Source organism: Hyaena hyaena, unplaced genomic scaffold, assembly GCF_003009895.1.
Source record: "Hyaena hyaena isolate Hyena2069 unplaced genomic scaffold, ASM300989v1 scaffold_23, whole genome shotgun sequence".
NCBI lineage: Eukaryota > Metazoa > Chordata > Mammalia > Carnivora > Hyaenidae > Hyaena > Hyaena hyaena.
Genome location: NW_024080655.1, coordinates 4,249,335 through 4,276,371, shown reverse-complemented (window position 1 = coordinate 4,276,371; position 27,037 = coordinate 4,249,335). Strand labels below are relative to the sequence as shown.

Sequence of the window (27,037 nt, the reverse complement as noted above, 5' to 3'; positions counted from 1 at the left end):
GTGTATATGGTACACACATAATTCCTGGAAAGGAAATGTGAGGGGAGTTTGCTGGACCCTCTGGGGAATTTTTTTTCTCATTCTATAGAAGGGACATGTAACAGGATGTCCCATTTCTGCCACTGCACATTGCTGTCTATACAGGATGCTCGGAAGAGCAGTGGCTTTCGTGAAACCAGGAAGGGAGCCAGCCTAAGGGGATAAGAGAGGAGGGAGGAAAGACCCTGGGTCCTTTGTGATGCTGTCGAACAACTGAACAAAACAGACCCAACTTCTTGTCTTCACAGAGCTTAATGTGGGGCTGGGGGAAGGGGGACAGAATACAGCAAACACACGTATTATTAAGATATATAGTATATTAGAGGATGGTGAAGTGCTGTGGAAGGAAATAAAGCAGGGAAGAGGGGACGGGGGACTCTAGTGGAGGAGTGGTTGCAATTTTTAAAGGTAGTCAATGAAGGTTTCCCTGAGGAGGTAGCATTTGCCCAAAGATCCAACAGACACAGGGATGCAGAAGAGTGAGCATTCCAGGCAGAGGGAACAGTAAGTACAAAAGCCCTAACTAAGTGGGTTTGGGAAGTTTAAAGACTTGCTCGGGGCTTGTGTGGCTAGAACTGGGGACCCCCAGGAGAGTAGGGACATGGAGGTGAGTTCAAAGCAGTGTTGGGCCATCGCAGTAGACTGTGACCCTCCCTGTAACCCAGCTGGAGCTTTGGGGGTTTGAGGTGGGGGAGGGGGAGATGTGAACAGATCTTCGTCGCAGAGGCTCACGACGGAGGCATTGGAGAACAGGAGAACAGCAGTGGTAAGAGACTAGGACATGATTCAGGGTAATGCGGGTTCAAGTTCAAAATTGATTTACCTTGAAAAACTTGCATCAGAAGCCGTTTTGCTTATCCTAATGTGAGTACAAAGAAAAGCTTACTTGAGGGTTCTTATTAAATAAAATGCCATTCTTTCCTAAAGGGTCTCTGAGTATTTTTAGCAGCCTATCTGTACAAGATTCTACATTATAAGTACATTCCCCAAATCCTGTGAGGTTTAAAAGAGTAAATTTGATTCAGGGGTTGTGAGGTGGCTTTTATTACTAGAGAGAATTTTCCTAAATGTCAGTATACAGCACTGGTGTGGAAACATACTTTGCTTTTCTCCAAATAAATAAATAAATTTATCTGATCTTATTCCTGAATAAAGTTTTACATTTATTTTTTTTATTTTTTTTTTAACATTTATTTATTATTAATAAACAGAGAGAGACAGAGCATGAGCAGGGGAGGGGCAGAGAGAGAGGGAGACACAGAATCAGAAGCAGCCTTCAGGCTCTGAGCTATCAGCACAGAGCTCGATGCGGGGCTAGAACCCACAAACTGCAAGATCATGACCTGAGCTCAAGTCGGACGCTTAACAAACTGAGCCACCCAGGTGCCCTTAAAATTTTACATTTAATAAAAGGTATCCTTCAGCCTTTTGGTTTGGGTCTTTTTTCTTGTGAATCTGTGGCTCTAATAAGGGCAGTGTTCTTTACTTACTGGTGATAAATCCTGGGAACCATTTATAATAAGACCTATTGGACCAGCTATTATAAAATGACAGCTGTGTATGTGGCTCTCCAATACATGAACACATATAATAACTCATTTATATTGAAATAGTAAGTGTGCCTTTGACACCAGATACGATATTTTTTGGTCAGATATTCTCCTCTCTAGTTTGTTCATGGGTTCCTACCTGAGGTCAATACTTTCCTTGAGACTAAGAAACCAATGTCCTCTGAACCGGCTCTTTGGTTATAGACAGAAATCCTTTCACATCAAGAACGGTGACCTGTGGGGATCAATGTTGCATACTCTGAGATGAGCCAGCATCAACTTCAAATGAAGAAAACATCTATTTTTTGGAAACAGGATTTATAAATTAATTCTTTTGGATTCTCATTAAGTTCCAAAGAGTAAACATTCTGGGCTACCTTAACTTCACTAAGTTAGTGGCGGAGAGAGGAGACCAACATTTATGGAGTGTCTCCTGTATACAACTAGATACCACTTGAGCCTCGAATCCTAAGCTGGGTAGCCTCACCTTCGGTTTCAGGAGAGGTTGCTGAGGCTCATGGAGGAAATGTGACTTGCCCAAAGCCATTTAGTGAATATGTATGAAACTAGAATTGGTACCCATGTTTGGGGGACCTCACAGTCCCTGCTGTCTTCTCAGATGGGCTCATGAGTGAGGACAGAAGTAAACATTCTACGTTAGCTCAGTAAGTTTGGTTTCTCCAGAGTCTCATCTCTCAATCTGTTATTTCCATTGCTCCATTTGTACCTCAGTAGTCCTGTGCACAATAGAAAACTGGGGTCTTATGTCACTTTGCAGCTATATTACTGTGCTTTTTGTGTCGATTCTTTAATGTAGTGACTATTAACTATTAACCAAGCCCCTAAATTCCATTACAATCATATTAATTTTATTTCCATTTTAATAAGATGGACTTTTTAAAAAAATGTTTATTTATTTTCAAAAGAGAGAGTGCAGGTATGGGAGGGGCAGAGAGAGAGGAAGATACAGAATCCAAAGCAGGCTCCAAGCTCCGAGCTCTCAGCAGAAAGTCCAACACGGGGCTTGAACTCACGAACACAAGACCATGACCTGAGCTGAAGTCAGATGCTTAACCGCCTGAGCCACCCAGGTGCCCCAATAAGATGGACTTATATATATCACACTTTAAAACATTTTGGAATATAAACCCTTCTCCTTGAAATTATGAAACATCCGTTTGCAATTAAAATCACAAAACTAGTGATATTTAAAGAGTGTGTAATATTACGACAAGAATTACGTTTTATTATTTGTACCTAAGGGTCTAAAAAGGAGTCATTATTGATTTATAGGAGGAGAACTGATTAAGGAGCAGTCAGCCAGCTCTTTAACAATATTGGAATTTTTATTGCAGAATTATTGTGTTGACTCTGTATCCTCTCTTAGATGGTCTCATGATTGCTTAAAATTAGCCTGGTCTAAATTTCATATCGAATTTGGCGGGGAAAAGAGTTTGAAAAGATAACGTCATGAGTTGTTTTCATCTTAATTGTCATGTTGTAATTTTCCCTCTCTCTCTCCATTTGTGTTTTTTCCCCTTAGGAGAAAAATTCAAAGTGGAAACAATGACCATCGCTGTTGACTTTGCATCTGAAGATATTTATGATAAAATTAAAACAAGCCTGGCAGGCCTGAAAATTGGTGTTTTAGGTTTGTATCTTTCCCACATTTACAGATTCTTCTTACATTCACTATTTGACTTTTACTACAACTGTACATTTTCTTTTTGTATCTTAGGTATTCAGTTGGTAAAATGAGCAGTAAGAAGAAAATGTTAATACAATTAATCATTAGATGGCATTAATCTATATACATTTGGATCTTTGTGTTTTAGTTCTATTTAGTGACTATTTTACAATTTTGGTTGTTTTTTCTGTCCACATTATTTTCCATCTCTCATTCTCTTTATATTTAATATGGTTCTATCATATTAATTCTTTAAGGTAGGTAATAATGACCCATTTTTGACAGTTGAGGAAATGGAGGCTAACGAAAGTTTCTCAACCTTTTTTTTTGTTACCACCCTTCTCTCACCCAAAGAGCCTTTTTAGACATTACTTTCCCCTAATCTTTCCTCTCATGAAGTTTTAACACCACAGATACACTGTTTGTCTTATTTATGTACTGTGTGTATATCTGTGTCTTAACAAAAAGTAAGATCTTATACTGCCGACCCCCTGAGCCAGTTTTTGTACCATTGGGAGAGATCACCCCAGCTGAGACTATGTGGCTAAGTGAGAGTTTTGCCTAAGGTCAGGTGAAGACCAAGTAGTAAATTCAGGATTCTGCCCTCTATTTTTTTTTTTTCCAAGTCTGCTACTTCATTTGGTTATATCTTGGGTACCTCACTCTCATTACTAAAAAGCGATGCTTTTGCTGAGATACGGCAAGTGTTGAATATTATTATGGACAAGAGTCACCACACTTTAAGGGGAAAAAATGGGCTCTGTGAAGGTACTCACCACTTTCTGATTCATTTCCAGAAAGATGCAGAACATCTAGTACAGAAAAACTGCTTCCTCACTAAATCTCTTTATCCCACTGCCTAAATTGGTGTGAACCTGGTTGGTTATTGTCATCATTTACTTTTGGGGGGTATCGGAGAAAAAAATGAAGAGAAAATACCTTTCAAAAAAATGTCTATTTTGAGAGAGAGAGAACAAGAGAGAGCACGAGCATGCATGCACACAGGGGTAAGGGGCAGAGAGAGAGGTAGATAGAGAATCTCCAACAGGCTCCATGCTGTCAGCTCAGAGCCCAACTCAGGGCTCAATCCCATGAACCATGAGACCATGACCTGAGCCAAAATCAAGAGTCAGACGCTCTGACTGAGACCCGTGTCGGCTCTGAGCTGACAATACGGAGCCTGCTTGGGATTCTCTATCTCACTCTCTCTCTGCCCCTCACCCCCACAAATATGCTTGTACTTTCTCCTTCTCTAAATTAGAATGAGCTTAGAAAATAATGTTTCCGAACATTTCTTTAGTCAAGGCCCAACTCCCTTCCTCATACTATAAGAGTGGTCTTTTATATACTTTCTGGATAAGACAATAAAAGAAAAGAGTTACATATATGTAGCCTACGTAGTGCCCATGGACCTGCAGGTCACCCTGGCCTTGACATGCTATCTTCCTCAACTCCTGCCTGGTGCATATCACATAGCAGCACACTCCTGCCTGCCCACTTATAAGAGAGCCCTTGGCAAACAGTGAATGGAGACATGGCTCTGGTTTTTGCCATTGTGTCTACATGTTCTTCTCTAAATACATACATTGCCGGAATCTTTCACAAATTCCTCTTCTTTAGACTAGTTCTGGGATACCCAGAACACCACTAACATCTATAAAATTCTTGTCTTATTAAACTTCCTAATCAGTAGCGGCTGTAACTTACTAGTTAGGATAAACAGGGCCGTTGTCCATCCTCAGCCCTTTCAAACAGTTGTGCATGGACTGGGGAATGAATGAAGGCTGGCTTAGGCGCAGGGGTAGATTGAGGATCCCTAATGAGACGAGATTTGTCTTGAACTTCTGTTCATGGAGAATAATTTTCTTTCAGAAGTAGTTCATGATTGTTTAAAGCTTTGTATAACTTTTAGCTGCTTTTCACTGAGTAACTCTGAAACTGTAGATACTCTGAGACCATGGCGTTGAAGATGGAAAATATCAGGCATCGTTGTCCCACAAGGCTGGAGGATTATAAAAGGCACTGAGCTGTTCCTTCCTGACCCAGCATATAGGGAGTTTAGAGTGTGAGTGTAGGCACATGGAGAGATCTGTGAAGGATGAGAGTACAGGGCGTGTGGTGCCCAAGCACATTTCCCCCACTTCTAGAACCCTAGGACTTGTGTCCACACCGACATGCTGTATTTAGACATAAAGACTGATGCTTTCCAGGCCTCATGGGAATGGAACCCTTGTTCTCACAGGCCGGCTCCTTAGTAAAGTGCAACCTGTGAGGTAGCAGTTTGTACCCTCGTCACGCTTTCATTCATTCTTTCCTCAAAGAACCAGAGACATGGCAACAAACAGGAAAGTACCTGCCTTCATGTAGTATAATGTTCTAGTAGGAGAGACGGCACTTTTGAGAAGGGCAGGGCTTGGTGTAGTAAGAGTATAAAAGGGAAGGGGGTGTTGCTATAGGGTGCAGTAACGGTGACTTGGCTGGGCAATGGGGTGGGAGAAAGGAGGATTCCAGAAATATGAAGAAGTAAACGACGCAGAACGTTGTGCGAGATTTCAAGGGGGATGAAGAAGAGAGCACTCATGGATGGCTTTCAGGTTTCCGGCTTGAGAACCTGGTCAGTGGGGCCAGTACTCAAATGGGGAATCCTGAAGGAATGTTGTTCGGAATGAGGATCATTTAAGTTTGGGGTTGTTAAGTTGATAGTCGTATTTATGGATCTAGGACTTATTTATTATTTATTTAGGACGCTCTCTTTTTTAAGTTTATTTATTTTCTTAGTAATGCCTACAGCTAATGTGGGGCTCGAATTCATGATGCTGACATCAAGAGTCCCATGCTCTACCAACTGAGGCAGCCAGGCGCCCTGGATCTAGGTTTTAGCTGAGCTCTGAGTTTGGAGATGAGTTATCTGTAAGTGGTAATCTGATTGAAACATCGAAACTAGAGAGATCATCTAAGGCGAATATAGGGGATGTAAAAAAAACACTGAGGACAAAGCTCTTTGGAGTTCCCTTCCCAATCTGCAAAGAAAGGCTGCTTGGAATATTAGTGTGAAGGAGGGATAGTTTTTGCTCAAGTTCAGCACTTGTCCAATAGAAATACAGAAACATAACATGAGCCAATGTGTAATTTTAACTTCTCTAACAGCCACATTTTTGCAAAGTAACAGATAAAGTTCATTTTGGCTCATTTTGATTATTTTATTTTAGCCCCCCCATATCCAAAATATCACCTTAGCATGTAATTCATATAAAAAGTTATTGAAATAGCTTGCATTCTTTTTCTCATACTAAATCTTCCCGTTTACGTATATATTGCACTTGCAACATTTCTCAATTCCAATTAGCCACATTTTAAGTATTCAGTAGCCAAATGTGCCCAGTGAGGGACGTCTTTGCTCCAGTTCATGCTGGCTGTGCGTCATCCTTAGGTTGTGTGAGTGAACCATGATTTCTACCTTTTTTTTATGCTTTAACGTGGTTTTCAGCCAGGAGCAATTTTGCATTGTCTGGCATTGTCCAAAGACCCTTCTAGTGGTGACTAATTGAGGGAGAAGGTGGAAGACGTTCTACTAGTCCTTAGAGGGTCAGGTCTAGTGGGTCAGGAAGCTGCTAAACATCCAATGATGCAGGGGACAGACTTCCACAGCAAGGACGTCACCTAAAATCTCAGTAGTAGTGCCGAGGCTGAGAAACCCCGCTTTAAAGTTACACTGTAATTTAACTGTTCTGATTGATTACTTATCGACACACACACACATACGTAACTACATGCATAAATTTCTATTTGGTGACAAATCAATAATAAAAATGTAGCTTATGTTTGCATAATCCTTTCATATTTGTGGCACCGTCTTCACATTATCTTTTTAACTGGCTGAGTGTTTCATTTTCTTCCTACTCATTCACAGCCGTCTTCTTAATCATAAGGCATAGTTATTGACAATTATTAGCAGACAGACTGATACTGCATTGTAATTTTAGTTTGTCAAGGTTTTGGAGGAAACTACTAAAACACCTTAAATATAAATATAAAACACCTTTATGAGCTACATTTTATCGCCAGGTCATATTTCAACTCTAATCTTATAGTTTCTCTAGTTGAGAACAGGTTATATTGTAGAACCTGTTGTTTGGGGGGGGGGCAGGATCTGATGTTTATGTTTCCTTTTTCTTTTTAAAAAAATGTTTTTAAATATTTATTTATTTTGGAGAGAGAGACAGACAGAGCGTGAGTGTGGGAGAGGGAGAGGGAGAGGGAGACACAGAATCCAAAGCAGGTTCCAGGCTCTGAGCTCAAACCCATGAGCCGCGAGATCATGATATGAGCCGAAGTCGGACGCTCAACCAACTGAGCCACCCAGGCACCCCGGGTTTCTTTTTCTTATTATTCCCTGGGTATGTAGCTCATTTACCTTCTTCCCTCTTTCCTCCTCACCCAGATCCCACATACCCCAACCTCTGTCTCATGAGGAGGAAATAATCTCATTTATTCTCCTGCCTCCTTTGCTTAATGTCATGGCCTCACCTTTCTTACATTTCCTAAATAATAAACATGTAGATGGATTTCTAGTAAGACCTAGCAATCTATTTGAAGGCATAGGAAGGAATTTTTTTCTACTGAGTATTAATGAAACTGGTAATGATAAAAGGAAAAATAAATCACCAAGGTATACTCCATTTGTTTGAGTAGCATTAACCACCAAAATATATAGTCAGTGCTTAATAAAGAAAATTAGTATTGTCAGAATTTCAAAGGAAAATGCTAAAGCCCTTTGTCATGAAAGAACATCAAGTTTTCAATAAGATAAGCAGTAAGAAAATGGCCGTGAATTGTTTGAATTTATACTGAAAGGTCACAGTAACTTGATAAGACTATAAATGCTTAAGGTTGAGAAGTTGGATTCTTAACTCCGTTATGTAAAATAAGCAAGCATCTGTTGTCTTCTTTCAGGCAAATGCCAAGAAACACAGAATTGAGAAAGCTTAAAAAACTTAAACTATTTAGAGAAAATGACATCAATACTGCTTTGAATAAGCAAACAATCGGTTAACAAAATGCGAATGCTATAATGCTTACTTACTTGATTCCTCAGGAGAGATTCTCATGTGTGCTTCAAATTGGTTTGGAGGACTTTGTACAATACATTGCAGGAGGCGTAATTTACCAAGGCCAAAAGAGTAGCCTTGGATTTGAAGTATGCCACAGACAATACTTTTCTCAAATTCCACTCTTGTGACTTTTTTTAACCTTTAAAAAGTGACATTCTTTATTCTAGAAGAAAAAATTAAAAGGTCTTCTTGGAAAAAATAGTTACTTCATTTGTGATTCATTAAAAAAAAATCAATGATAGCTCTATTCAAGCTTTTAATGCATCCTAGACCAAGAGTCTCCCCATGCCAAATGCTGTCAAGGTCTTCCCCACACATACTGTCATCCTTTCTATAAGTTGCAGAATCAAGAGAATTAGTTGGTACAGGTGGATGTGATGCTCTGGTGGCTTAGTGTATTCAGGAGTGTTTATTACCTGTTGACGTTTTCCTATATTTATGCAGTGCCATAATTTTAAGAAGAGGCATCATTTTAGTAGTGTAATCTTAAAATAGTATAGACAGGGGTGCCTGGGTGGCTCAGTTGGTTAAGCGTCCGGTTTCGGCTCAGGTCATGATCTCGCGGTTGGTGGGTTCGAGCCTTGTGTCAGGCTCTCTGCTGACAGCTAGCTCAGAGCCTGGAGCCTGCTTTGGATTCTGTATCTCCCTCTCTCTCTGACCCTCCCTTGCTCATGCTGTCTCTCTCTCCCTCTCTCTTAGGTAAATAAATAAATAAATAAATAAATAAATAAATAAATAAATAAAAATTGTATAGACAATAACAATAGTATAAATAATAGTATTCATCCAACAATAGCCTAGATAATAAAAGTCAGTTAATTGCAAAAATTATTGACTGCAAAAGCTGGACTACAACTTACTTTTCTTTTTATTCCCATGCCCTTTGTAAGTGAATACTTGCTTCACTTATGTATTTGATACGATTTTTAAAAATTTGTGTCCTTCCTTTCTCCTCAGCTAAATGCAAAAGTATCTTTTTGTTATCTTTGCCCATGCAGACTTATGGATTCTGGGAAATACGTGGGAATCATGTGTTCCATTTTCTCCCCTAAAACGTAGTATTTTCCAGAATGTTCTAAGATAGAGAATGGTCAAATGTTGAGAATTTTTATCTTTAAATATGGTTTGAGCAGAGATGAGTAGTTAAGATCAGTCTACTCCATCTCTGTTTTTAAATTTTTTTAAATGTTTTATTTATTTCTGAGAGAAAGAGAGAGAGAGACAGCATGATTAGGGGAGGGTCAGAGAGAGAGGGAGACACAGAATCTGAAGCAGGCTCCAGGCTTTCAGCTAGCTGTCAGCACATAGCTCGATGCAGGGCTCGAACCCACAAACTGTGAGATCATGACCTGATCCAAAGTCAGACGATTAACCACCTGAGCCACCCAGGCGCCCCACTCCATCTCTGTTTATCCGTAAGTCTTTGAAGGTTCTCAACAGAAGGCTCAAGAGTATTACTCGCTACTCAGGGAAAGAGCCAGCTAGCTTCCAAATGGCAGACTCCTAGGTTATTTGGGTTGGAATCCAGAGATGTCTTCCTTACAGTTCAGTCCCCAGTATATCAAAGGAAGAGAAATAGGTGTAGGCTGAGGAGAGAGAGCCAAGGGGCTATAGGAACTGGGTTAAGAAAATTCTTCTGGGATCTCTGGGAGGGAAGGAACTTGTTAAGAGTTGTGTAGCTTCCCAGTCCCAGCTGATTAAGGACGTTACAAGTAGAATAGTCTTCTTCGGAGGATTTAGAGTTTTATTTTTTATTAAAAAAAATTTTTTTAATGTTTTATTTATTTTTGAGAGCGTGATAGAGACAGCATAAGCAGGGGAGGGTCAGAGAGAGAAGGAGACACAGAATCTGAAGCAGGCTCTAGGCTCTGAGCTGTCAGCACAGAGCCCAACGCGGGGCTTGAATCCATGAACCATGAGATCATGACTTGAACTGAAGTGGTATGCTTAACCGACTGAGCCACCCAGGCACCCCCAAAGGATTTAGAAATTTATAAAGCTACTTCTTAACTTCTTGCCCTCCTCAGGAACTTTACTAATTAGAAATTAGCTTTAAGTTGACTTTTAAAATGTCTCTGAAAGGGCCAGTGATGTCTTCATTTACATCTTACTGGGATTGGTACATTTAGTTTATGACCTTTCTGGATCAGTCACCTGGAGGAAATGGCTGTCGTCGTTAGTGAAAGAAGTGGAAAAATCATTTTGAAATGGAAAGGAAGAGACTTAAAAGAGGAAACTGTAGAAGGGCTCCCAACTGGCTCAGTCAAGCACGTGACTCTTGATCTCAGGGTTGTGAGTTCAAGCCCCATGTTCAACTGTAGAGACTACCTAAAAATAAAATCTCAAAAAAAAAAAAGAGGAAACTGTCATGGGAGGTTGGTTGGTGGGGTGCTGTGAAAAGGAGGAAGAATAGAAGGGCAAGAGAAAGGTAGGTGACAGAGCACCAAAGATAAATTTTCATGTTTGGAAATACCACCACCTGTCCCCATGGCTCAGGTATAAGGTGGCTCATGCCCAAGAAAGAGCAGAGGCCAAGAGGCCATTAGCCTAGGTCTACAGGATAGGCTTACAGGAACATGATGGGATGATAGCATAGAAGGTAAGGTTTGCCTATTGTACCAGGATACCATTTATGGGGGTTTTTTTGTTTTTGTTTTTGTTTTTTTACAAATAGTTTATTGTCAAGTTGGTTTCCATATATCACCCAGTGCTCATCCCCACAAGTGCCCTCCTCCATGCCCATCTCCCCCCTCCCCCCCCTCACCCATCAGTCCTCAGTTTGTTCTCAGCATTCAAGAGTCTCATGGTTTATCTCTCTCCCCATCCCCCACCATTTATAGGTTTAAGACCCTTCCAAAATTTCCCTTTTGTAATGCAATCCAATTTTGTCCCTAATCACCCAGAGTTCATGTGCACTCCACAAGTTCAGGGCACAGTCCCCAGGCCACCTGCTCTTCTGACCACCTGGCTGCAAAGTTGGGGTTTTCTACCACCCCTTCAGGTTTGATAATTTGCTCTAACATCTTACAGAACTAGGAGAGCACTATACTCACAAATAGAGTTTTATTATGAAGGATAGGAATGAACACTAGCCAAATAAAGAGACTCATAGGGCAAGATCTGAGAGGGTTCTGAACTCTGTGCCTCTCTGTGGAGTTAGGATGCATCTCCTCTCTGCCCTTAATGTTCACCAACCAGAAAGCACAGTGTCCAGAATTTTAATTGGGGTTTCATTATGTAGATGTGATTAATTGAAATCTGTGGCTATGTGACTGAACTTAGTTTCTAGCTGGCTCAAAGCCTTAGCCTCCTAGTCACACAGTTTGGTCTGTTTGGTGACCAAGCCCCATCCTGATTAATCTCATTAGCATAATCTCGGGCATGATCCGAAGGCTAACCATGAAGAGGTTAGCCTCAGTCAGTAGAGCTGGCAGAGCATGTGACTCTTGATCTCAGAATCATGAGTTCAAGCCCCACATTGAGTGTAGGGATTACTCAAATAAATAAAACTTAAAAAAAAAAAAAAAAGGCCCACCAAGAATTACCAAGAACCTCCTATCATCTTAGAAATAGCAAGGGTTTAGGACCTCTACCCCAGAAATCTGGGACAAGGACCAGAGAAATCCTTTATTCTAGGGCACCTCTCCTTTTCTGTTTGTTGATTGATTTGTGTGCTAATTCATTCAACAATACAGCAGTATGTAAAACATACTGGTTCTGCTTTAATGGAAGACAGCTATTGAACAAGCAGTGAATGTAATGAAAGAATGTTGCAGAAAAAGCTGAGGTGTCAGAGGTGGTCTCTGAGAAAGTTCTATTTAAGGTGAGCCCTAAAGGCTGATCAGCCCTGGGACAAGAGAGATGGGAAGGGTTTCCAGGTAGAAGAGAAGGCTGGAGGTGAATGTGCTTGACAAGTTGGAGGAACTGATGGAAGACCTGTAAATCTAATGCACGGACTGCAATGGGGACAGTGGCCAGAGTCAGGAGATTAACCAGGGCCAGCTCACGAAAGACTTAGAAAATCAGATTAATAGGTTTGGGCTCTACTGGAAGGACAATGTAGACACTGTAGAGTTTTAAGCAGTAAATTGACATCATTTTAGAGAGATTATTCTGACTTCAAGTGGAAGAGGGCAGGATTTGATAATAAGAGACCAGTAAGCTTCTTTCAGCAGTGAAACATAAGATGACAGTGATTGCGTTAGGATGCGGGCAGCAGGAATGGTTAGAAGTAGCTTGACTACAGGGATGTTTAGGAACTAGAAATAGGACCAATGTCTGTTGAGGGAGGGTCCTCATCAGAGGTTTTGTCTGATAGAAAGAATGATTAATAACAATAGCAATTGTTTGGTGTGTCTGATCATTATTGCCAACATCCCCAAGTGCTTTTATATGCCAGGCACTGTGCTAACAAATCTCATGCAATCCTCAACAGTACTATAAAGTAGACATTACTGTTTTTGTGCACATTTTGTGAACAAGAAACAGACTTAAGGAGGTTAAATATTGTCTAGGATTATACAAGTAGTGGTTAGTGATTTACAGGTTCTGGCTTGAGCAACTCTGTGCTATTTCCTTAAGACAAGAAACCCTAGATCAGGAGCAAATTCTGTAAAGAAAATGATGATTTCATTTTGGGCTATGAGAAGTCCCAAGTGGAGATTCATGTGGAGCTTTGGATCTCTGGCACCAGTGCGCTCCTTTGTGTTGAACAAGGTTGAAACCTGGGGTTACCAATCACGGCAAGTGGAATAATTACATTGATTTTTTTTAAGACTAGGAGACTCATAAGGAGCATTATCAGACTAAGTATAGTGTCTTATAGTTCCATTAGATGTGTTGGATGAAATTGGATTTCTAAAGTGAGAATAAGACATAGAATTCAAATGTATCTCCTTTCACTCGAAAACCACTAATGGTATTAATTAAACCAGAACCTTTAACTTAAAACAGGGTAATTAGCTGTGATCTCAGGAATGTAAATAGAACCGTAATTCATGAAATTGACAAATGTTCCTCCCATTCGCTAAGATTTAACTACCAGCCTCATGTCATCCTTCTTTCCTCCTCTCTTCTGAGTTTATGGATGGCAGATCTTACCTAGTTTTGTAATGAAGTCACATAGCAATTTATAATTAAACAGTGGAAATAAAGTGTTCTCTTGTGTTGCTTCTGACTCAGTCTTAAACTTTTCAATTTCTGATTAAAGGCACTGCAAATTTAAAGCCCTGTAAACTCTCTTTTATTTAGAAATTGCTACTCACAAGTGTATGAAAACTGTAAAGTTTGCAAAATGTTTTACATGGTGTTCCAAATATCATCTGTCAGAGTATGAACATGTGCTAGCTACAGCAATATGTTAAATAAGGCAAAGAAGGAATGTTCTTTGCCTCACTTTGCAAACTCTCTATAGACTGTCAGACTAGATCTACTTGAAAGAGAGGGTAGAGGAACAACTGGGATACCCTTAATCAGTATGAGCCATTATTCTGGCTGTTTCCATGGGATCTTTCCACTTTGTCGCTGGCCACATATGATAGAAGGAGGACCTTGCCTGTCCTGCTGTGTCCCAGCACCTAGAATAGTGTTGGCTACAGAGGAGTTCAGTAACTACCTATTGAATAAGTGACCACACAGGGGCGCCTGGGTGGCTCAGTCAGCTAAGTGTCCAACTCTTGATTTCGGGCTCAGGCCGTGATCTCATAGTTCGTGAGTTCGAGCCCTATATCGGGCTCTGCGCTGACAGTGCAGGGCCAGCTTGGGATTCTCTCTCTCTTTCTCTCTCTCTGCCCCTCCCCTGCTTGCTCTCTCTCTCTCAAAATAAATAAACTAAAAAAAAAAAAAAAAAAAAGAAAGAAAAGAAGAAAAGAAGAAGAAGAAATGGCCACACAAAAGTAAACACTCTTCCTCCTCCACTTATTAACATACTGATATGTTCCAGGAATTGGGTTAAAGATTTGATGTGTATCATTTCTTAATTTATTAGCCCTGTTTGATATCTAAGGACTTGAGAAAACTGAGACTCTTTGGGGTGAAATCACTGGCCTCTTGTTAGGAGCTATAGTGGTAGAGCCAGGACTGAAACTTGGGTCTGTTGGACTCTGAGATCCAGACCCTGTGAGTTCAGAAGCTTAAGGCAGGAGAAGTTACATGTGGTATAACTGAAGTCTGCATTCAAAAATTTCAGTTTGTTTTGAAAAGTGATGAAGTAGCAGCATTTTAAAAATCCATTTTATTAATGAGCTGTAATAGGTTTTCCATTTCTCTAGTCTTTAATTTGAGTGCTTGAACTGGATTAGTTTATATCACTATAAATGTGACTGAAATTACCTTAACATGTGTACTTTGATATGGTGAGTGGAAAATCGGGAATATTCATTACTTGACATCTATTGGGAAGCCCAACCATTAGACGAAGTATTTTTATACCACCTTAATTTCTTAAGCCTCAGATTAATCTAGAAAAAGCAGGTTGAAGGTGTTCTGTGTGTGGTCGCCTGTAGTTATTGCTGTGTTTCTTCAAGTGGATTTAAAAAAATTTTTTTTTAATGTTTTATTTATTTCTGAGAGAGAGAGAGAGAGAGAGATACAGCATGAGCAGGGGAGGGTCAGAGAGAGAGGAAGATACAGAATCTGAAACAGGCTCCAGGCTCTGAGCTAGCTGTCAGCACAGAGCCCGACTTGGGGCTTGAACCCATGAAACGTGAGATCGTGACCTGAGCCGAAATCAGACACTTAACCGACTGAGCCACCCAGGCGCCCTGGATTTTTATTTTCTAGTAATTTATTGTTTGCTCCTCCCTCATGCCCAACCCAGATACCAAATATCTGATTTTCTAATGATGTCATCATCTCAAAAGCAGCTGGCTTAAATAAACGATTCTAGGTCTGGTAAGGTCAGAAACAGCGGCAAATGAATTGAGAAGAAACAAATCTTGTGTATGTTCATTTTAAGTGTGAGAGATGTGGAAGTGATTTTTAGCAATCATATCATACAGAATATCTACATAATGCTTCAGAATTACTCTGGACAGTATTGGTGTTTTCAGAAGTTCTGCATGGGAGGTGTGGGAGGGCACTGCTAAGCGGGGAGCCATTGACTGTTCCTCCCGGGGAGGGCCGGTCTCCTTTCATATTGCTCCTTCCCCCCNCCCCCCCCCCCCCCCCACCACCCACATCCTTCTTTGTCCACTTACCTTGCCCTTGTTCTTGGTCTTTTGTGACCTCTGTTCTGTTTGCCTCATCTCTTCTCTTGAACTGTTCTTATCTTAACATTCCAATGAGAAGCTCATGGGAAAGATTTTATATCTATTCATGATCCCCTGGTGATTGTTGAAGTCCTGGTTGGAATTCCGAGATTACATGGGCATCCTTTGTTTTCGGAAAGACACTGTGTCTTTTAGTGATGGAGGGGCTTTTGTGGGTCACTGAATAAATAATTTTAAATTTGTCTCTGGTGTCTTACCTGAAGAATTAAGAAAGCAACAATAACAACAACAACAGCAAAAACGACCGTGACTAATAAACAGATGTTTAATGCCAATTTAAAATGCTACCATTTAGAAGGGATTTTCAACTATCTGAATACTGTTGGAACAACTTTGCAGCACTGTTTAGTTTGGTGAATTCTAGAATGAATCCTACAATATATAGAGATGGCATTGCACACACTCATTCTTAATGAGATTACATTATAATGGAAATATTTCCATCCTTCACTCCTACCCAAAGCCTGTTTTCTTCCTTTTCCAATTCCCTGAAAGCTTTCCTCCTGCTGTTTGGTTATTGCTGCCACCTAATGTCTCAAAATAAAATTGCAATGGGGTTGCCTTTTTGAAAAGATTTGCACTGTTGTGCAGTTTATGGAAATAGCTATTTGAAAGCAACAGTTGTTTTTCTCTGTGCTCTTAAATAATAGCACTCTAAAGTGATTACCAACCGTGGAGAGATTGTGGTTAGTGTATATTTCACAAGCAAAAGGCTCAACTAACAAAACAGGCAGGGATTTTAGAGTCCTAAGCCTTGGTATAGAACAAATTGCCAGCCTGACCTTGTAATGTACTTCCCCTCATAAAATTGGGCTTAATGCTCTGAAAGATCTATTCTAGCTTTAACATTTTTTTCTCTGTGTATTTTTGGTTATAATAACATGGCCCTTATACATGATTCTATTTATTTCTTTGGGCTAAAGTGTTGAACATGTTCCTTTTTATTTATTTATTTTTTAATTTTTAATGCTTATTTATTTTTGAGAGAGAGTGAGACAGAGCATGAGTGTGGGAGGGGCAGAGAGAGAGGGAGACAGAGCATGAATGTGGGAGGGGCAGAGAGGGAGACACAGAAACTGAAGCAGGCTCCAGGCTCTGAGCTGTCAGCACGGAGCCTGACACAGGGCTCAAACCCTCGCACCACGAGATCATGACCTGAGCTGAAGTCGGACGCTCAGCCAACTGAGCCACCCAGGTGCCCCAAACATGTTTTCTCTTAGAACTATATTAAATAAATGTTCACAGTTTCATTGTGTGAGTATGTAGTTTTGATGGCTCCCTTTGCTCAACTAGAAACAGATCTAAAGATTGTCCATTGTTAGTGCCTTAATCAGAGCGACATTTCCCTGCATGCTTAGTTTTTTGTGGACTTCCTTAGCTCAACTTTGTACTTGCAGTACATGTTGAGATTACTAAATCAAGTGTACTGCTTATGGAGTTCCCAGGTTAAAACACATACACACACACACACACACACATGCACACACACAATCTGGATTTTAAAAGATTTAGGGGCGCCTGGGTGGCTCAGTTGGTTAAGCATCTGACTCTTTGTTTCAGCCCAGGTCATGATCTCATAATTCAAGAGATGGTGCCCCACATCAAGCTCCATGCTGACAGCATGGAACCTGCTTGGGATTCTCTCTGCCCCTCCCTTTCTCATGCATGTGCACACACACACTCTCAAAATAAATAAATACACTTTTAAAAAAGCATCAACTCTTTAAAAAATGTAAATAAAAGATTTATAATTACACTATCTCGTTTTCTTCAGCACTTTGAAATAGAGCATTAATATTTCCATTGATTAGGAAGAAAACAAAGTTTTCTAGACCCAGGAGGGTGAAGGGAGATGGAACTGGCTGTAAATGAGAGAATTTTTCTTCAGTCCTGAAGAACATTGAAATTTGGCAAAACCTTTCCTTGAAGATTATTTTAAGCTGGCTTTGTAACAGATATTTATTTGTAGCATTTTAACAGATACTTTAGTTGTTGTTGCTCTTAGGCTGTGAGTTATTCATTCTTTATAATTCTATCCATGGGTAAAGCAAAGTCAAGGGAACATAATGCCTCATCTTTAACTAGTTTAGCCTTAATTGTTAAAGGTTTGTGTAGAACCTCTTCCTTGAACCTCTGGTGGGTAGAGAACCTGTTAAATAAATTAAAAATGGATTTGGTCCTGTGATTATTAATTATGTTTAGGTATAATCCTTGTTCACAAGAGCATAAATTGTAATTAAGTAGTTTGCTTTGCCATTGTCCTTTGCTTTCTGATTTTCAGATAATTTTCAGTGATCTTGTTAAGTCCGTCCTGATCAAGTTGTGCAGGTAAAATCTTGAGACTCACAGCCTCAAGTGACTGGCTTATTGCTAAATATAGAACTCTTTTTGAGTTATTTCGAACCACTAATTTTGTTAGTCTATTGAAATAGTTACTGTTACTACTATCAGGTTTATTTGGCAACAGTGCCTTCTAAGTTTTAGCAGACTGACTGTAATTTCACCATCTTTTTGCTACTGAAAACTTTCTTTTCTAATACTCCAGTTTTATTAATCATGACTACCAGATTTCTGTTTTTTATCCAATTAATACTGATATTTTTTTTTTCTGAAGTGAATACCGGGTGAAGGCATATGTAGCTTTAATGTGGCGGTTAAGAGCCCAGCTTCTGAAGTCAAATTTCCAGAGTTGGAGTCCCAGCCTTACTTTGCTCTGTGTCCTTTGGCAAGTTATCTAACAGCTGTGAACTTTAGTTTCCTACTATGGAAAAGGGAGATAGTAATAGGAACTCCCTAGAAGACTTATTGCGGGGACTAAATGTAGAGATTCTCCATTTCATTGTTAACTAAAATAAAGTCCAAGATACTTTATGTTTTTTTTTTTTTTAAATTCCTGCAAATGTTCCTTATTCTGGATTTGTCTTTCCAGAGCTAGGGAGAACCATAGAATATCTGAGTATTAATCATGTACCTAATTGTATGTAAATTTCTTCTTGGCTTCTCAGTTGTCCTGCAGTCCCAACCGTAGGTGAAGTGACTGAGGAAGGACATGATCTTGATTTTCAAGGCTTATGGTCTGGTAGGGATGGATGGTTCATTGGAGACATGAAGTAGTGAAACTACTTTCTTGGCCTCCACCAAGAAGCCTTCCCTCACTAGCTAGGTGATGTCAGGCTCCCATGGCACAGTATACTTGGTAACGAAATAAATGATTTTTATTAAAAAATTTTTTTTTAACGTTTATTTATTCTTGAGAGACAGAGACAGAGACAGAGCGTGGGAGGGAGATGGTCAGAGAGAGAGGGAGACACAGAATCTGAAGCAGCCTCCAGGCTCCGAGCTGTCAACACAGAGCCCAACACAGGGCTTGAACCCATGAACCGCGAGATCATGACCTGAGCTGAAGTGGGAAGCTTAACCGACTTAGCCACCCAGGCGCCCCTGAAATAAATGTTTTATTCTTTGTGTTCAGTGCCTTTCTCTTCCTACAACATAGTATGCACTGTAATGCCAGAAATTGTCTTTTTCTTTCTGGTGTTTCTAGTTTCTAGTGCGTGTCTTATACATAGGCACATGGCAGATACTTGTTGAATGATAAAACAAGCTCTCCTGTTAGACATGAAGAAACCGAGATGCATCTCATACGTGACTCAGCCCCAGTCACACGTTTTCTGTTTCTGGTAGAATGCAGGTTTCTGGTCCCCTACACTGCAGTATTCATCACTCTTTCTACTCCATTATGAGAAGGTCAGTCTAGAGAGGGGTCAAGCAAGATCTACAAATAACTATCCCACAGGCAGAATACACTCCAAGGGGCTATGGAAATGAAAGCAAAGAGAAAGTCCCTTTATCAGGGGTTAGATGGTAGGTTCAGGAAGGGCTTAATGAAGAAGACATTTGAACTATACAAACACTGGTAGATTTTGGATGGAAAAGTGTGGGAAAGATCACTCCAGTCATAAACAGTATTTGAGGTCATTGTATCTATCACTTTAGCCTCGATATTATCTCATTATTTCAACAAATCTATAAAATATAGTTTTTGTCAGCCAGCTAATGATCTTGTCTTATTTCAGTGAACAATGTGGGAATGTCATATGGGTATCCTGAATACTTTCTGGACGTTCCTGACTTGGACAGTGTAAGTCTTTTTTTAAATAGTATGGTAACAAAAAGAAAGCATATGAGTATTGGCAAGGCGGTGTGGTAAAAGGGTTCACACTGTGGCCCTTCTTGTTCCCTGAGTTACCCTGGGTATGATCCCAACCATCCCATATCCACAGAATTCGTGTCCATTCACACATCAACAAACTAGGCCCTTTGTAGGAATCTTAGAAGGATTGAATGAGAAAATGTTTATAGCTTCTTTAGTATAGTACAAGGTTCAATAGTAACTCATTTTGTTACCCTTATTTCTATTTTTATTATATCAAAATAGCTCTGTTTTAAGTATCAGGATTCTACATATCAATTTAGAAGTCATAAATATGTTAATGTATAACAATATGGTTGATTCAGGTAAACTTACCAAAGTGAAAGCTGTATTCTTGAGGCACGCATAAATCCTTTTTTAAAAAATGTTTGTTTATTTATTTTTTTTTTAAATATTTTTATTTATTTCTAGGAGAGAGAGAGAGACAACGTGAACAGGGGAGGGTCAGAGAGAAAGGGAGTCACAGACTGAAACAGGCTCCAGGCTCTGAGCTGGCAGTCAGCACATAGCCCGACGCGGGGCTCGAACCCACGAACCGCGAGATCATGACCTAAGCGAAAGTCAGACGCTTAACCGACTAAGCCACCCAGGCGCCCCATAAATGTTTGTTTATTTTTAAGAGAGAGTGGGGGGGGGGTGAAGAGGCAGAGAGAGAGGGTGAGAAAGAATCCCAAGCAGGCTGCACTGTCTGCGCAGAGCCTGATATGGGGCTCAAACTCACAAACTGTGAGATCACGACCTGAGTTGAAATCAAGAGTTGGACGTTTGACCGACTGAGCCACCCAGGCGCCCCCATGCATAATTCTTTAATAAAAATTAGAAAAGCATAATAAAAATTAGAAAAGAAGGAATTGTGAATTAAAAAAAAATGTTGAAAATCTTAGATTCAATAACTTCTCCCTTTAATATTAGCAGTAAGAAAATAACATTTCTTTTAGACTTAGTGTCTTTTGCTCCCAGATTTTACTTGCATATTTACCCTGGGTTTTGCATTTTAGCATGAATTGCTGCTTTTGGTAGGAAAGTATTGTAACACTGAGAGTAAAATAAAATCTGCGTTTCTACCCCAACTACTGCCATCTTCCAGTGTGTCTACTCTGTCTGGGAAAACTTCTAGAGATTTGCTAGATCTATAGAGAGAAATGTATCTAATATGGTTACTTCCGTGATCAGATGTATATAAAATTACCCATATATTTTTTTTTTACAGACTATCAAGAAACTGATAAATGTGAATGTTCTTTCTGTTTGTAAGGTAAGCAGCTTTTTTATAAATATGTCATCCCCTTTTGGTTCATTCTATATGAAAACACATGACCAGTTTGTTCACGCTAGTTAACTCTTCTTTCCATGTAAATACGTATCCCCAGTGAAGGTGGTCTTTTCCTTATGTTTCGGGGAAGTAGAAAGAGCTGAAGTCCAAACAGGTTTCTTTGTAATTTTGCTTTTGAACAACTGAACGTTTATGAAATGCTTCCTCTGTCCAAACAGGGTGGTAGGCCCTGGGACTACACAAATGAGCTTAGGCTGAAGATGGATTTTTACCAAGTTTTCATCTACACACAGTTCTTCACTGATAAATTATCTCCATCTCGTATCCCCTGTAACACATTGTAAGCAGATGAATGAAATGTTGTAGTAAAGCATCGTGTGGTAGGTAGTGTGGGCTATAAAGTGATGAGAGTGATTTTTATTAGCCACACATAAAAATTACTCTGGTTTCTAGCTGGTAGGCATGCGGTAAAGCACGTTACTTGTATGTGCCTGGAGAAGACACCACAGCTGATGTGCGCTAAAAGGAAGACTAGGCAGCAGAAAAGGGGGTGGGGACAAGTAGCAACTACGAGCATCTGAGCACTACTTTTCCTTATATGTTAGCAGTCACTGATCCCATGCCTTGATTCTGCGTACTGGCCTACCAGAAAATATTGCCCGAGGCAGAATTTCCACAGGCTTCAAATCTGAACATATGGTAGTGTCCCCCCGTATCCACAGGGGATACGTTCTAAGACTTCCAGTGGATGCCTGAAAGCACAGATAACCACCAAACTGTATATATTCTGCTTTTTCCTATCCGTACATACCCATGATAAAGTTTCATTTCTAAGTTAGGCTCAGTAAGAAATTAACAGCAATAATAAATAGAACAATTATAATGATATACTGTAATAGTTCTGTGAATGCAGTCTCTCTCAAAGCATCTTACTCTACTGCACTCACCCTTCCCGTGATGATGTGGAATGATAAAATGCCCACGGGCCACGATGAAGTGAGGGAAAGATATAGGCACCGTCACCTGGTGTTAGGCTGCTCTTGACCTTCTGATGGTGTGTCAGAAGGAGGATCATCTGCTTTCTGACCGTGGTCGACCTGGGTTGACTGTGGGTAAGTGAAAGCTTGGAAAGCGAGACCACGGGTAAGGGGGACCACGGTACTAACAGAAAAGCCGAATCCTATTTTAGTGACTCTTCTAGTTTAAGGAAATAAAAAAATGCTTAACTCAAAATTATGGGAATTACCCAGATAAATCTAAATAAGAACTTAATTACTGGGTTTCAGCTTATGGCACAGTCTTGATCTTTCTCTTTCTTGTGACTGTTTAAAGAAAAATCCTCCTTACGTCTTTGTGCCCTGAGAAGGGATGTCTGTTACATGCTTGATTTTAAGTCCAAGGGCCCTAAAATCTTGTGCCTTGTCCACTTCTTCACGTGTGCTGGTGCCTCTCCCTGGATCATATATATGTTGCATTTCATGTGCTTAGTTAAATCAGTTGGTATGTGACTTTATATGATTTTAATATGTGGGTTCATAGAAACCTGTTACCAAAACGAAGCTTCATCATTGCTGCAAACATCCCACATAATGTTTGGTAGCTTGCTACTCAAAGTCACCTCATCTGAATTCTACTGTAATGAATTCAGAATTCTACTGACAAATAATTTTATAAGAGAAAATAACCACGGTATCTTTTCCATTATTGTTTTTAACCAGGGTTTTTTCCTTAACTTAAGATTCAGTTTAAGTGAGATCCACTAACAAGTAGATCTTTAAGTAGATTTGGAGCAAGACCCACACACACAAAATGGATTCTTTTAAACATATCTGCATAGGTGTAAAGACATTTCCCTCGGCATACCTGTATAAATGTTATCATTGTTCAGTAATCTGTGTGAGGTTTCAAGTGAATTAAATAACTCTACAATTTACTAGTTGTATGACCCAGAACAGATTTCTTGCCCTCTGTTTTTCCATTTTTCATGTGTACAATGGAGGGTGTTAATTTCTTTACCTCACAGAGTTGTTTTGGGAGTTAAATAAGGTAATATATCCAATTCCTAGTAAGTGCTCTCAAGAATGTTACTATAATTTTGGTAGTCTCAGCGCTGATAAAGATTTTTAGTATATATGTGCAACTCTGAGTATGATTTAGCAGGCAAAGTGTTTTGATCAAAACTAACATTCTGATCTCTAATTAATCTATTTTGTGGTCTTGCCTTTTGAAATGACTGATATGTACTATTCTTCTGATAATCTTTTCTAGCACATTTGGCCAAATGCCTAAAAATAATGCATTGTTAAAACTGTGTACATGTATTTTATAACTTATTTTAATGAGTTAATGATGAAAAGGACGTTGAAGTGTTTAAATTTTATTTTGTAGAAGTGTTAATATTAGCTACAAATTCATCTCCTGATCATTTAAACCCCTCTGTCAGATACACTGTATACTTACTCTGGATACAGTAGTATTTTCTCCTGTAACCTCCTGCTTGGCTGTGCTTCCGTGTTTATGTGCCTTGATATTAAGGGGCGCCTGGGTGACTCAGTCAGTTTAGCATCCGACTTCGGCTCAGGTCGTGATCTCATAGTCTGTGGGTTCTAGCCCTGCATTGGGCTCTGTGTTGACAGCCTGGAGCCTGCTTTGGATTCTGTCTCCCTCTCTCTCTGCTCTTCCCCCATTCGTGCTCTGTCTTTCTCTATCTTTCAAAAATAAATAAATGTTAAAAAAAAAAAAACCAACAAAAAAACCCACGGCCTCCTCCATCTCCCAAGACATGCATTTTTGGCTGGCTGTCTACCAAATACTAATGATAAAAGCCCAGGGTCTTGACCTTGACCTGTGAGAGCCAGTCAGCTTGCTGTGCTCCGCGGCCACACCCAGCATCCTTCAAGCAGCATCTGAGCCAGAGCAGCACGTGTGGTGGTGGTCGTCACCTCGTACCCCTGCGAAGACAAGTAGGCAGGGGGTCAGTGCCAAAAGATCAGCACAGATCCAGCATCACGGTAGAGTACCTCTCAGGTTTTGAAAAATCGCTGTGAAATAAGAATGCACAGCACCAGTCCTAATATCTCAACAGATTTTAAATGCTTCTCCTTCTTCTTCCTTCTCCCTCTTCTACTTTGTCTTTCCGCATTGGCATATGTACTTGTTCAACCATGGAATGAGTCAGGGGGACAAATGCTAACTTATTAAACATGTCATAGCATATCATATGGTGAACCATATTGGAGGGAAGTGTCACTGCCACAGGAACTGGGTATAGGCTTAACATTTTTTGTCTGGAAGCCTGATTTTTACAAATCAAATCCCATTTACAAAAGCATAAGGGAGTTTGCTATTTAAAACACTGGGGCGCTGAGGTGGCTCAGTCTGTTGAGCGTCCGACCTTGGCTCAGGTTATGATCTCACAGTTCGTGGGCTCGAGCCCCGCATTGGGGCTTAGAACCTGGAGTCTGTTTTGGATTCTGTATCTCCCTCTCTCTCTCTGCCCCTCTTCCTTTTGGGTTCTTCCTGTCTCTCTTTCTCTATCTCTCTAAAATAAATAAACATTAAAAAATGTAAAACACTTGTACATTAAGCTGAATAGTCATCCTTTTTTTTTTTTTTTAAATGTTTTATTTATTTCTGAGAGAGAGAGAGGCAGCGTGAACAGGGAAGGGTCAGAGAGAGAGGGAGACACAGAATCTGAAGCAAGCTCCAGGCTCTGAGCTAGCTGTCAGCACAGAGCCCGATGCGAGGCTCGAACCCACGAATCGCGGGATCATGACCCTAGCCGAAGTCGGACGCCCAACTGTCTGAGCCACCCAGGTGCCCCTGAATAGTCATCCTTTATCTTTAGTTTAAATATGAACGTTCCCATGCCTTTGTGATGTGCACTTTTAGTGGAAGAACACTTCAAAACTCTTGCTTTATTCCTCACAGAATGAGTAGCATCCAGGGGGTAGCCAGGTGGTCTTTGTTGTGCTGTAGACAGGATCTTTGTGCTTGGCATCTCTGTTGCATGGATGACTAGTGAGTGTTGAGGTGTGAGAATGGCTTGACTCTAGAGGAGGAAGCAGGGGCGAGTGATGTGCACTGAGTAACCCACCAGCGGCCAGAAAGGTGAGTTAGGACACGATTGTGCAGGAGCTTGGGTGCTGGGCTCAGGAGGATGGAGAGCCTTTGAGCAGCAAAGTAAGGTGTGATCTGACGTACATTTTTGAAAGGTGGTTCTAGTGGCAGTGGCCGTATGTGTTTACGGTCTATGAGTCGATTTTTCTCTGCACTGCAGGAAGGGCATTCACCGGGGTGAGGTGAGGTTTTCTGTGTGAGGCTCCCAGGCTCTGCGTTCTTCCGTGTAGCCGTGAATTGCCCTATGGTGCATTTTGATGAATTAGGCCTATTGCACTTTAGTTGACTGTGTTATGTTGCCAGGGCCAGGGCTACATTTTCTGTAGAAATGTAACTGTGCTTGGAGCCCTGGGGTAACTTAAAAGAAGATGAAAATTGGTCTGGCTGTAGAATCTTAGAAGATTTTATGGTGGCTGGACGTCACGGGAACTAGGGTATGGGCGTCTGTCGCCTAATGTCATAATAAATGTATTGTAAATGGTTTATACCAGAAAGAAAACAGCTTCTTCTCATCATCAGCGCTGGTCCAAGTTTTCTTCCTCACCAAACCACATGATAGGGAAGCCTGGCTGAGAATCATGCCAGGAAGGATGAGTGAAATCAGTAATACCCCTGTGACCTTGGGCTTGTTCCCCTAATTTGGGAATGTTTGTTGGGTGAGGCCTCAGCATCTTGTTATAGGGCCTGTGCCACTTTACGAGCATTGAATGACCTGGATCCTTCAGGCCCAGGATTATCATGTGGTCCATATGCTCCTATATTAGTAGGTCAGATGATTATAAAAGGTCACATAAGTTCCACATCACAACAGAGGAATAAGAGAAGTGAAATATCTTGCCAGAGAAATTATGGGTCATCTCCAGATGAAGTGGTGGTGAGTGGCCCAGAAGAATATTGGGGAAGAAATATTACCCAGAATACTTTTGACTATAGACCCTTGATATGTAATCATAGAGTCCAGTTCAGCTCTCCCAGGCCATTGTCTAAGTCCTGCTTAACTGGACTTCCCCTTCACCAGATATAAAACTGTTAGCTGAGGAACCCAAGAGGTGTTTAGAAGGCTTGTTGCTTGCCCTACGGTTTTGCTTTCACATCCTTCAGGGGTAAATTTAGTCCTGTTCTTCTCCTCTGCAGAGCGGTTAAGTGCCAAAGCGAGGAAGGCAGTGGTGTGGAAGTTCTGTCTAATTGACCAATATGTACATCAGCCTCAAACTGGAAGAGACCCCCTACTAGCCAGGGTCTTTTTTTTTTTTTTTTTTTTTTTTTTTTGATTTCAGATGCTCTGTGAGTAAAATCTAAGATAAGTCTCATTTCTCCTCAAGAACAATGACCTTCAGTCCACAAATCGCCAAGTTTAGGGATAATTAAGCCTTCGGACATTGAACCCGACTCTTCTAAAACAGTTGCAGTTTTGTGCCCAGAGGGCTTCCCATCTCCGAATACAAGAGTTTGCAGATGAAACTGTCGTAGAACTCTTGACTACTGAAGGGGGTGGGGGATGATGGGAAGGGAAACAGGAGAAGTCCCACAACTCCTGAGACCGGTCACCAGAGTCCGATTTCAACCAGGCAGGGCACCAAGCTCCACACCAATTCAAAGACAGATTCTAAAACAGATCTTGCGGGGGCGCCTGGGTGGCTTAGTCGGTTAAGCGTCCGACTTTCGCTTAGGTCATGATCTCGCGGTTCGTGGGTTCGAGCCCCGCGTCGGGCTCTGTGCTGACTGCCAGCTCAGAGCCTGGAGCCTGTTTCAGTCTGTGACTCCCTCTCTCTCTGAC

At 40.6% G+C, this 27,037-nt stretch overlaps 1 protein-coding gene across 1 annotated transcript in view; it reads left to right on the top strand.

Moving 5' to 3' along the window:
* The window catches only part of HSD17B12 (hydroxysteroid 17-beta dehydrogenase 12), a 162,435-nt gene that overhangs the window by 99,698 nt on the left and 35,700 nt on the right, over window positions 1-27,037 (top strand). The window contains exons 4-6 of the mRNA XM_039226782.1: window positions 3,133-3,240; window positions 19,732-19,796; window positions 21,079-21,123. Of these exons, the coding sequence (XP_039082713.1) occupies window positions 3,133-3,240; window positions 19,732-19,796; window positions 21,079-21,123 (218 nt within the window). The remainder of the gene's footprint in view (window positions 1-3,132; window positions 3,241-19,731; window positions 19,797-21,078; window positions 21,124-27,037) is intronic.